Raw genomic sequence first — 12219 nt, 5'->3', positions numbered from 1 at the left:
AGCAGTGTTGAATTGTTATTGCTATGAAAACTTTCCTCTATATCTAACATCTAGCAGCTTTTTAAATAATTTCTTATTGTTAAAAAGGGGGATATAGACTTTTATCATGTTACAATGTTCATCAAAAACACACCTGGAGCTGTGTGTCGAGCCACTTGTGCATCTTTGAGTAATCTTTGCGAGTGGCTATTCTTAGCACCACAGCGACATCTCCCAAAAAGGGCCCTTCCTGAGGTCCTTCGTATCCAAGATATGCTTTCCCCTCCTTTTAAGCTTAATCCTTTCATCACAACTTAAAAACACCCGCCATAGCTTCACCAAAGCCACACGGGTCGAGTGTTTTTTCTCTTTCTTGAAACAGCAAAGGGGAGCAGGGCTTGGGCTTGGGCAAGGATGGGCTTATGAGGAGATCTCTTGAAAATCAGGAAGTGAAGCTACTCAATAGGAAAGGGCGATATGGCCTAGAATCTACATCACAATATAAAAAAGAAATATCATGATAAAGATATATTTCACGATATAATTGACAATGGACAAATGATTTCAATGTCACAATATAAAAGGAGAAATATCATGATGACGATATATTTGACGATATATTTGACAATGGACAAATTACTTCAAAATAATTCAGTGATATTTTTTTTTTTTTCTTTTTTTTAACAATACTCATTTCCTTGCAAATATAATCTACTCAAGCAGCTTACATCCTTCATTTCATTTCACTTTATAAGCACCTTAAATCGTGTCCACAACGATATAAAAAATTGCTAAATTATATTGCGATAATGATACGCGATACGATATGGCCCACCCTTACTGCTCAATATTTTGTTTTAGCCATTTTAGATCAGTGTTGCATTTCCTAACCAACAAAATGAAAGATGGTGATAAAGAAGAGTTTGAGATTATTATCAAATACTTGCAAAAATACCCCCTTTTAATGCCAGAACCTCTAAACCAACACCAAATACTTCTAAATGAGGGCTGAAGAAGAAACATTAGTCTCCAAAATACAATAAACTGCCAGCATCAGAGAAGAGATGACATCAAATCATCGATTATGCCGCCCCATCACTACAATCGAGCTATTTTTTTCATCCATATCCGATAAGTTGCCCCTTGTGGCCCCCCGCTAAAGCACTTAGGACACCAAAGTAGCCAAAACATCTGGACACCCATCTCCGCACCGTGATAAAACGTCTCCCAAGTGAGCACTCAAACACAACAGTCAGGCAGCAGTGTAGGAAACACAGGCGCCTGTGTACAATGGTGGGATTTGCCAGCGGCGGGTTACGGGCTGGTTTGGTCCGGCCCGGTCCGGTCCATTCTGCTCACCAGGTTGGGGTTAGGTCAGATCAGGTCACTTCCTTTGCGTGTTGGAGGTTTTGTTTTTTTTTGGGGGGGGGGGGCTGGGGTTGCTGAGGTCCACACAATGCGCAGCGGTCCGAGGGCGCTGCCAACGGGGAGATTATACCGAAAACTGCAGCGGCAGAGATAGCCATCACTGCTGCCTGTCTGCCAGTCCCACTGCCCTCTGCTATAGCTTCACAAATACAACACATAAAGTTACCAAGAAGCCCTACTCTGCTATTACTGGGAGTATCCACATATAACCGAAACTGATAAAACATTTAATATCGTCTTCTCTCACCAAAAATGATATCATTTTTTCTCACAACAGCATCAAAAGTGGTAGATTGGAGATTTGTTGTAGCCAAAACGTTAATACAGCAACTGTGGACCTAATCCTGAACAAATACTCAAAGTTTGCAGATTTTTATCACTGCCTGCAATGGAAAATAAAAACACTTGTGCATTGTTCGGAGGGGTATAGTGTCCTCCTATTCAATAAAAGTTACAGAGCAGCAGCAAACCTTTACCAACATCTGAACGCGCTATGATCTGCTGAAATATTTGGAGTTTGGTGACTAACACTGAGTCGTATTCCTGGCAAAAGAACTTGCTTACCCACGCGCGCTTGTCATACACTTCATGGCTTCAAGCATGTGTTCAACAAGGGACAAAAATGGGTAACCGAGTAGAAACAGGAAATACTATGTAATAAAGGGTTTATAATTAAAAAGAAAAAAAAAACATTGACAGCACAAGGCCTCGGAGACTTGACTGAAAACAAAGATGAAACGTTTTAACTGTATTCAGTCAGCAAGACCAAGCCAATAACTCCACAACCGCACAACAAAATTCTCAGATGTAGACTAGATTTCAAAGATAAATAACTTTCTCACAGGTGTCATGACCTGCAAACATACAGTACATGAAGCCCCCACAAACAGAGCACATACAGCGGTAAAAAGATCCTGTGTGCTGCCTAAACAACACCCTCCCTCTGAGCTCCGGTACAGAAGAGACCGGTGTGTTTCGGTGCTTTTGCCTGTGATTTAGTGGGACAGAGGGTCATCCCACACATGAACACATGGTGAGGTTTGTTGACACGAGCCTGGATAGAAGGAAGGCGCGTGTGTTTGACAGCCACCGCTAATATGGCAACAAGGCTCTGTACGGGACACCACAACAACTGCTGTCGAAAACACAAAAATCTGCATTGGCTCATTTCTTGACACTTACAACCAAGAACAAGGAGAAGTTTGAATAATGCATGCAGCTCTGCGGGAGGAACTTCCAATCAAATTCAAATCATTCGTTTGCATAACGTAATAAATGGAATGGTCCTTCATCCAATAATTGTCAGCACATCTGCAAATTTAGAGGAACAGAGACATGAGACAAGGACAAAGGTCTGAGTGGGGCAATTGAGATTGAAACAAACCCCGAAGACTGCAATTATTTAAGCAAACAACACAATATCCTGTCTCCATGGAGTCCTGTTATAGTCTAGACGTCTTCTGAAATGCTCTTCTATTACTCTTCTATTAGTTTAGCAGTGGAGATTTCATCAAGTAAAATCAGTGTTACACATTGGTGTTGAAAACCAAGCCGACATAACCTTCCTGACTTGAAGAAATGGGTGGAAACCAGGAAGGAGGAAATCAGAAAATTGTCAACAACTTCCTGCAAGATGTTGGGAACCATGAATGTGATTCTCAAGAGTGAAGGCTGAAAATTCCTTGTTCAAAACTGCGGCGACAATTTTGGCGATCCCGATGACAGACAGAGCAACAGGGAAGACTGTGGGGTACAAAGCGCAAGTCAGGCAGCTCTTAATAAAATCAATAAGCTTTTAGAGCAGGAGAGAAAGGAAGACTGCTGCACTATACCTTTCATGTCAATAAGTAAAAGATACACGGCATCTACTGGCGCTTAACAGGACAAAGTTTCTTTAACACACAACACAGAAGACAAACAGCCCCACTCAATGGTAATAGTAAATAAAGGAACATCCATCTATTTGTTTGAACGTAGTGCTGCAAAATTAGTCGCAGTCAAATCGAAACTGCAATTTTAGCAAGTAAAGACCTGTAAAACCTGAAACAAACTGCACACACCGGATATCAAATCACCGCAGACTCCTGATAAAGTCACTAGTCATCACCTCCAGCTGTGGCCAACGCTGTGAGCGGGTCTTGTCCCAGATAGGCACTTAAGGCTCCATCACACACCACAGACAGCAACTGGTGACAGGCATTAAACTTCAAACAGAGCTCTGATTAGGAGGAAGCACTCAAATGTAGCTTTGAATCAGTTGTGAATGTTCCTGCACTAAAAGAAACTCCTTGTCAACCTGCATCATATGTAAACAGCCCTCTTATGATTCAGAGATGTGCAGTGACAAGAGTGAAAGTCTTACCCATCATCCTCTCCATCGACGGCCTTGGTCGATGTGGTTAAGGCACTGGCAGCAGCGTTGCCCTCGGCCTCTTGTCCCAGGGCGGCTGTGGCTCCTATGTCTGCTGCGGGGCCCTTGGGCAGCCCCAGCAGAGCAGACTGATGTTGGAGGAGCAGTCTCTGGGCGTCCTGCAGCTGGGTGGTGGTGAAGGAGGGCAGGCTGGCGTACAAGGCACTAGCCTGAGCAGCGTGGGCCTGGGCGATGCTGACGTTCTGGGTAACCCTACCCCCTGTTCCGCCGGGTGGGGCGATGGTTTGAGGGTCACTCTGATGGTTATGGGGAGGAATAGAAGAACCTGACACTTGGTGCCCTGTGGGGGCCATGCTTGGTGTTTGGATTTGTGTTGGGAGAGACTGGGGCTTCTGCTGTGGGGCGTCCAGGTGTGCAGCCATGGTCCCAACATGAGGGGGCCCAGGGGTGGGCTGAAGGGCTGTGGGCTTCAGGGGCTGTGGATGGTGCAGTGTTTGGGGCGGCTGTGGGGCTCCCATCATCGGAGTGTTGGAGCCTCCCACAGACTGGGTGTACTCTGACCTCACCTGCCCCGGGACGGGAGCAGACTGCTGTGGCGGGGGATAGTTCACCTGCTGTGGGTGTGAGAGCCCTGGAGCAGGGCCAGTGGGCTGACCAGCTACTGCCTGGGCATAGGTGAGCTGCTGTGAAAGGGTTCCCATGGATGCTGCTGGGTGCATATTTGTCTGGGCCACAGATGTCTTCACCTGGGACAGGCTGACGTCCTGGGAGTAAATGTGGTTTATGGCTCCGGGACCTTGAAACGCTTGGGGAGGAGCGGAATAGTCCTGTGCATGCTGTGAGGACTCTCCACTGCACATACTGTCAGTGTAATGGCTCAATGTGCTCACGCAGCTACTCACTGAACTGCCACTGGTGGTCTCGCGCTCCGAGTGCCCAGTGAAGCTCTCAGTCACATACTGACGCACACTGACAGAGCTGCTGTCCGAGGCAGAGGAGCTGGGTGCAGAGGCAGGCATCTCCTTGTCATAAAACTCTGTACAAGTCCATCTGCCTTTCTTAAAGGGCTCAGAGCTAGAGTCCAGCTTCACCACTCTGAAGCGAGAGCTGGTGGTGGCCGTGTGAGGAGCTGTGGTGGGGTGAGCAGGTGCTGACTGTGGGGGTAGTGTATTTGGGGCACTGACAGGAGGCACAGCAGATCCAACTCTGGCCTGGACACCACCCATCCCCGCTGAGGCACTGGGAGCAGCAGCAGTACTTGAAGGAGTCATAGTAATGTTGGAGTTTTGGTTGCTTTGTTGCTGTAGAATGTTGGCATTAACACTAGTGAAGTTAGCTCCACTGCTGCTCATCACATTGAGAGGAAACCCAGAAGTGCTACTGCTAGCGCTTGTGCTAATTCCCCCTCTCACAGGCACATTGGCAGAGCTCAACATATTCACATTACTAACACTGCTGCTTTGGGGATTAGCTATGCTAACTGTAGTGCCCACAGCAGAGCAGTGCATTCCAGCCACACTTCCCGGGGCCATAACCCCCACAGGCTGGGCCCCCACACCTGGAGGTGCAGCCTGGGAAACACTCTCCTGACCGGCCCCCACTTTTGAAGGCATTTTCAGGGTGACGTTAGATGAAGCTCCAGCAGTTGGGGGGTTCCCAGTACTAGATACAGCATAAGCCTGGGGTTGTTTATGTTGTTGTTGTTGTTGTTGATGGTGATGATGATGGTGATGATGGTGATGTACGCTCCCGTTCACCATAGCTCCGCTGTGCGATGGGGCCAGGTGCAGGTGAGCCGGTTGGTTGGGAGAGACAGCACCTGGGGTCTCTGCTTCATGGAAGTTATTAAGGGTCTCCTCAGATGAGCTTCTCTCTGCTCCAACCACGTCATTAGCCCGGGACAGGGACGTATCCAGGATTTCAGAAGAGGACAGATCCTCAGTGTGGGACTCATCCAAGTCATCATAACTTTCGGTGTCTTCAGCAATACTATTGTTAGTACTCACGGAGATCTGAGCGGGGGTCACGCTTGTAATCTGAAAACCACTCTTCTTCTTGATCTGCGCCCCTGCAACCTGGGATGGCTGGGTCTGGGACAGCAGGTTCAGACTTTGGGGTGGGGGGTGGTGAGGACCCGGAGAGGAAGACCCAGCGGGCGGTTGGCACTGAATCAACAGGGCGGGCTGAAACTCATCCACGGCGACGTGGCTGTTGTTGACCACGGAGTTTGCCGGCGGTGACAGCGCCGTGCTCCCGGTGCCCGTGTTACTACCCCTCCGATGGAAGACGGTCGGATGCGCCATCTTCCTGCCGCTGCCAGAGTCTGCGGGCTCCGGATGATGCATTTGGAGATGATCCGGGGGGTAGTCGCTCTCTGACAGTATGCAGTAAACTTGCTGTTCGTTGAGGGCGCCGTTTTGACACAACTGCGTTTGGACAGCACAAACAAAAATAAATATTTCCAAAAGTCGTGCGACTGTTGTGTTTAGTTTCGGTCAAAGCTGTGCTGGTTTCAGCCTCTCATGCACAGCCCGCTGTTGTCCGTTAGCTCCGGAGAAGCGGCGGAGGCTAGTGGTGCTGGCTCAACAGCTAAAGCTAAAGTCAGCTGATGCCTGGGAAGTTTGCCGGTGTTATCCGATTAAAACGATGATTTAATCACAAGCTAACATGATGATAGTTCCATAAAGCAGGACGACGTGTAAAATCCCTTCGTAATGCTACTGAAGAGCTGCTGAGTAAGTCAGTGCTGAATTTAGGTGCTAGCCGGATCGAGGAGTCACCGGCTAGCAGCTAAACACTGACTACAGTCTGTTTTCACTGCTCGATCTGCTCAAATGGAGAAGAAATCAAAACCATCAACCTTAAATCCAATGCACAGGTCCGTAAAATAGGTAAAGGCCCCTTAGCGATGGCGTAAGAAGCTTTAATCCATCCCAGCCAGCCGTGGCGGTGCCGTGGGTTTTGCTGTATCACTGGTCGTCCCGATAGCGCTGCTCAGTGTAGCCTGTGCCGCTGCTGTGGTCCGCTGTGACGGGGCTGAGGGGAGGGAGCTCCGTAACATGGCGACCGCGCATGGTCCGTGCGCCAGACATAAAGCAGCAGACTGCGCGGAGCGAGTCAGCGCGGCGCACAGAGGCGCTCCCCCAAACACACTTTCTGACATCATGCCTTATTTCCATTGCAACAACAGGCACATAACCGAGGCCTGAACTAAAGCCTATGATAGAGACATCATTTACACAGACTTTGTTAGTAAAAAAAAAAAAAAAAAGAGGAACGGCAGCTTCATTTGAGCCATTTAGGCTTACGGCTTTTTTAAAACAGTCAGTCACAGAAACAAGTTTGGACTGGCCTCATTTTTGCAGCATCTCTTGTGATCGTGATTTAACACGATCGGTTATTAATCATGTCAAATTCTGGCATGCGCACTAGTATCATTTGATTATTAGGTTAAATTATTGTTTGTTTGTTTTTTTTAAACTGTGACTCAATAGTTATTTGTGATAGAAACAAATGACCACAGTGATCCGACAGCAAAGTTGTTGTGCACAACAGCAGCACAGAGGGCTGCTAGATCTCTCTGCAGACAGGTGAGAACCAGTGAGCGATTATTCTACACAGCCGCTGTTTGGGGCCTCAGGCCATGCAGGCGAATGTACACATCACCTTTGCTGCCCTACGTGTGGCCACTCGCGGTCAGTGAACTCTGTTGTAAATAGCCATCTTCATTCTGTCTGGTGTTTTCCGTCGCTGTTGACAACACCCATGACCGTGATAGCCCCATGCTGTTTATATGTCACTATAGAAAACCTCAGGCCTACAGATTAGCTCATGTATTTCTTTTCTCCATTCTTCTTCTTCTTCTTTTTTATTTTTTTATTTTACTACAAGACAATGTTGCATGGCTTTTGTAATGACAGGGAACAAAAATTTACTTTGACAAAAAAATCATTTTATCTCTTTCAAAAGGGGCTGGTTACAGTGACTAACATTTTAGAGGCAAAAAGGCAGCGGTGGCTTTGTGAGTGGTGTTTTACCAGCAGGAGGTTGTTGGTTCAATTTGAGCACAGACTCGCCACCAGGTAAGACACCTCACACGACTACAGTCACTGCAATAGTTTTCATTCGGTCACTGTGGTCACTCTTTGACTGAGAGCCAGCACAAAGTCACACAACTTACCTGAATGTGGTGATAGGGGGTGGTTGGCACAGATTGGCACAGATTGGCACAATTTGGCGGCGATGCTCCATCAGTCTGCCCAACAACAGCTGAGGCTACAGAGTTAGTATCATGCCACCGAATATGGAAAGTTTATGAATATTTCTATGATTAGTGTTTCCATATCTGAAAAGGTGTTGCGTTTTCTCTCGTATTAACTCAGGAGTCCTTTGTCTAGACCTGGGTTAAGACCGGGTTTATCCTGGTTTAGATTGTTCTTGTTTGCACTCGGTTTAATCTGACCAGTGCATGAACAAATAGACAAGCATTTCCACTGCACACTCCCACCAAGATCATCTCAAAATTAAAAAAAAGGTGATGCCTGGAAGCCCACCATTCAGCAAACAGTGAACAGTTGTGAAGTGAGGGAAGTGCGAAAAATTGATTGAATCTCAGAATAGCAGCAGCAGGAGCTATATCCATCAATACAGTGAGGATGAGACAGACGAGTCCTCTGCAGTGTAAGCGTCTGGGGCTGTCAGCAAATGTAGCGCACACTATCACTGTGGGCAAAAAAAAAACATAAAATGTTGTGCTACAGACTGTACAGTAGAAATATGATTATATACAGAAGATTAAATTATGCCGAATACAGTTGCCTCCTATAGTACATTGAGGATATCCAGACATCCAGGGTAAATTATACCATATGTAGCCTCTGTTGGGTGTAACCACAATGCATACGCACAAGGGACGGCTGTATCTCAGATTACACACAGCGGAGTGTCTGACAATACCAACAAGGCAGGGGTATTGTGTCATTGAAAACACACGCACAGTCTAAGGTGACAACAATTGATTGTTTTGAAACCATACATTAGGTGAGGCTATGAACTTTAGATTGTGGTCTAAAAAGGTTTGTAAATGAATTCTTCAATGTGTCAAATGTTAAAAATCAGAATTTACATAAAATAGACCAACTGAAATCATTATTATAAATGTGTGTATATTTTTGGGACAATGAGGGACAGGAGGACATTGGATGAACTCCTCCCTGACATGGACAAGGTTCATCTGTCAACAGACTCTTACATTGAGCTACTGTTACCAAGCAATTTTCCCTACGGATCGCTTAACTTTGTCTAATTATAATATGCAGTATGCATGTAAGGCAGCACTGTGGCACAGTAGTGAGTGCTTTCGTCTCACAGCAAGAAGATCCTGGGTTCAATTTCTTCAATGTTGGTCCTTTGTGTGGAGTTTGTTCTCTCCTTATGCCTCCTTATGTCAGGACTCCCCTGAAAAAGAGATTCTGAAAACTCAATGGAATTTCCCGACATGTATGTAAAAATGTTTTTTATTTTACTTTAAGGCTATTTACGTTGAGATTCTCACTGAAGGCCATTCATTCATGAATGAACACATAGGCCAAGGGTAGGCAACGTCAGGCCTTGGGTCCCAAATTCGTCCCTCCAGCATAACCTTTATCCCCCAAGAGAATTTTGAAGAAACATTTATTCATAAATCAAAGACCAAACATGTGAAAAGGACTCTAAAATGTGGAAATTACTGTCAATATTTTCACATTTCCCAGCAAAGCACCCCATTAGGTCATGGGGCGACAGTGGTGCAGATGGTAGAGCAGGTCGTCTCATGATTGGAAGGTCGGGGGTTCGAATCCCACCTCCTGAAAGTGCACACTGTCGTTGTGTCCTTGGGCAAGACAGTTCACCCACATTGCCCCCAGTGTCTGCGTACATTGGTGTATGAATGAGAGTATGAATGGGTGAGTGGATCCTTGCTGTAAAGCGCTTTGAGTGCCTAATGTACGTGGAAAAGCGCTATATAAGTTGAGACCATTTACCATACATTATGTGCAAAACTTATTTTTTATTTATTTATTTATTTGAGCATACATTTTGCTCAAAAGGAGTAGGCTGAAGCAAAAGCTTATGAGCGCCTACCCCCAAAACTTATATTTGTAGAAAAAAGGTGCTTTACTTTGGGCTACAATTGTGTGAAGAAAATCGTTCCTCCATGACTTGCCTACCCCAACATAGGCTATTGAATTTTGCGCTTTTGCTTTGATCACGACTTTGCACACTTTTGACATTTTCTCAATGAACTTCACAATATAGTCACCAGAAATGGTTTTGACCTCACAGGGCTGTTGAAAGCCATTTCAGGTGATGACCTTATGATGATCATTGAGAAAATGGCAAGAATAAAGAGTGGCAATTTTGAAGAATTTAAAATATAAAACAAGTTATTTCACCCTTTTTTGTTTCCTACATAATCCTATGTGTTCACTTACAGTTTCATGTCTTCAAAAGCGTTTCCAAACTGCTACTGTATAGTTACTGTATAGTTTGCATTTCAAGCATTGGTTTGCAATTATTTTGGTGTAAGCAACTCAAAACGTTTGGTTGTGCTGAAAGCCTCAGTGGAGTCATTTGGTATTGCTCAGTATAATGCAGAGGCAGAAATTGTTTAAAAAGTCTTAAAATAACAAAGCCACCGCAGCAGCCCAAATCCTGCAGCTTTGCCCAGTGATGCGGTGTACAGTGTAGTCTGTTCGGGGCTTGTGTCTACTGTGCCGGGTTTATTTATGTTGGCCGGCCCTCCTCCGAACAAAAACAACAGAGACCCCGATACCGCAGGTTTAAATGTCATGGCCAACCGCATTCATTCATGAGGCTTTCTTCCCACAGATCCGACTGCTGCTGTTGGACTGTGCTGCTTCACCATATACACTTCAGACGAGCATTAATCCCAAAACCTGCTTTGGATTCAAGGCCTTCACAGTACATCAAGCACACGTTATCCAATGGAGTCATAGGAGGCATTTTATAGTCTCAAAGTCTGTATTAGTCCTGTTGAAAAGTAGCATTTTCATTATCAGGATGGGCATCAGGGTATTGCTGGGTTGCAGGTGACATCACATCATTCTAAAGGCCTATACTAATATATAGAGGAAAAAATATTTAGTTTTTGAGGAAATTTTTGGTCTTGTACAGAGAGATCATGGACCCACTGACTGATATTAATGATAATTATTTTAATTCATACATTTTCTTTTTAGCTACGACTTGTGGAAGTATAATGGTGTTAAGGGGAGACACTACAGGCAAAACTCAATTTTTTCAGTTTTCAGGTTTTAGGCCAAATTGGTCTCTGAACATATAAGCTTTCACCCGGAAACAGAAAATACACCTAATCTTCACAATAACATGTTTAAATATTGCGCTGATTCAATGTTCCCCCATAGACTTATATGGGAGAATGCAATTTCAAGGGCCTTTTTCTCAAAACACGTTTTTCTGTCGGACCTAAAGACTTCAAATTTTCCACCCTTGGACTGAACAATATTTGGAAGATTTTTTCACAGGGATTTTTTGTTATCTAATCCCTAGCCCCATTTATTGAGTTTTGAATGTCAAAAAATAAGGCGAAAATTACATTTTTACACATTTTTACACAAAAAAACAGATTTTTAAAAAAACTAAACAAGAAATCCTAAATCCCCTCTGAAAAAGTCTTGGCAACTCATTCATCAATAAAATGAAACCATAAATTTGAATGTAGCTCTATCCATTATTCAGATTTCGTCACCGAAAAGATGGGAAATTGTTGGCATCTTTAGGCATAAAACATACATTCTTGTATGAAAAGATAAAATGACAGAAAACTTGCAATGTATTTTTTTCTCACATTTATGTCAGTAATCTACAGCAAAAGTTTCAAATTTGATATCTGTAAATTTTAATTTTTTCCCTATTTGCCTGCAGTGTCTCGCCTTAATAGGGCGAACTGGCTCCTGCCCTCCCGCTGGGTCCGATGACATCATCACATTCTAGACCCTGCGACCCAGCAACACTCAATCAAAAAGTACACATTTTGAGCAGAAAAGATTGCCCTGATGTCTGCATCTGCACAGACATCAGGGTCCGAGTCAGAGCCCTGTAATGTGGCAACAAGTACCGGTAAATAATATGCACATCTCCTGTATTTACTGTGACATTTAAGTGTGCTTTTGTTTTTATTGAATGACGGCTTTGCATGTTCGAATGACACCAAGGAATGAAAACATTAACGCACCTCGGGGGTTTTCTGCAGCAAAACAAATGTTGCCATGACAGCTCAAAAAAAAAAGAATGGAAATGACTCGCCCCTTCGTTTTCTTTTTTTAATAAAGTAGACTACATTTAAAAAAAAGGAAAAGAAAAAAAAGAAAAAGAAAGAAATGGTGTTATTAATGGGAGCCAGTTGAAAAATGTTATTC

General features: G+C 44.5%; 1 protein-coding gene across 1 annotated transcript in view; it reads right to left on the bottom strand.

Annotated features, from left to right (window-relative positions):
- The window catches only part of LOC306968103 (TSC22 domain family protein 1-like), a 33835-nt gene extending 26992 nt beyond the window's left edge, over window positions 1-6843 (bottom strand). Inside the window, exon 1 of the mRNA XM_079563395.1 lies at window positions 3770-6843. Coding sequence (XP_079419521.1) covers window positions 3770-6123 — 2354 coding nt within the window. The 5' untranslated portion in view covers window positions 6124-6843. The remainder of the gene's footprint in view (window positions 1-3769) is intronic.
- Window positions 6844-12219: the final 5376 nt, after the last annotated feature.

Source organism: Gobius niger (assembly GCF_951799975.1).
Source record: "Gobius niger genome assembly, chromosome: 9".
Taxonomy (NCBI): domain Eukaryota; kingdom Metazoa; phylum Chordata; class Actinopteri; order Gobiiformes; family Gobiidae; genus Gobius; species Gobius niger.
The sequence above is the reverse complement of the archived record's forward strand: the minus strand, read 5'-3'. Positions and strand labels throughout refer to the sequence as shown.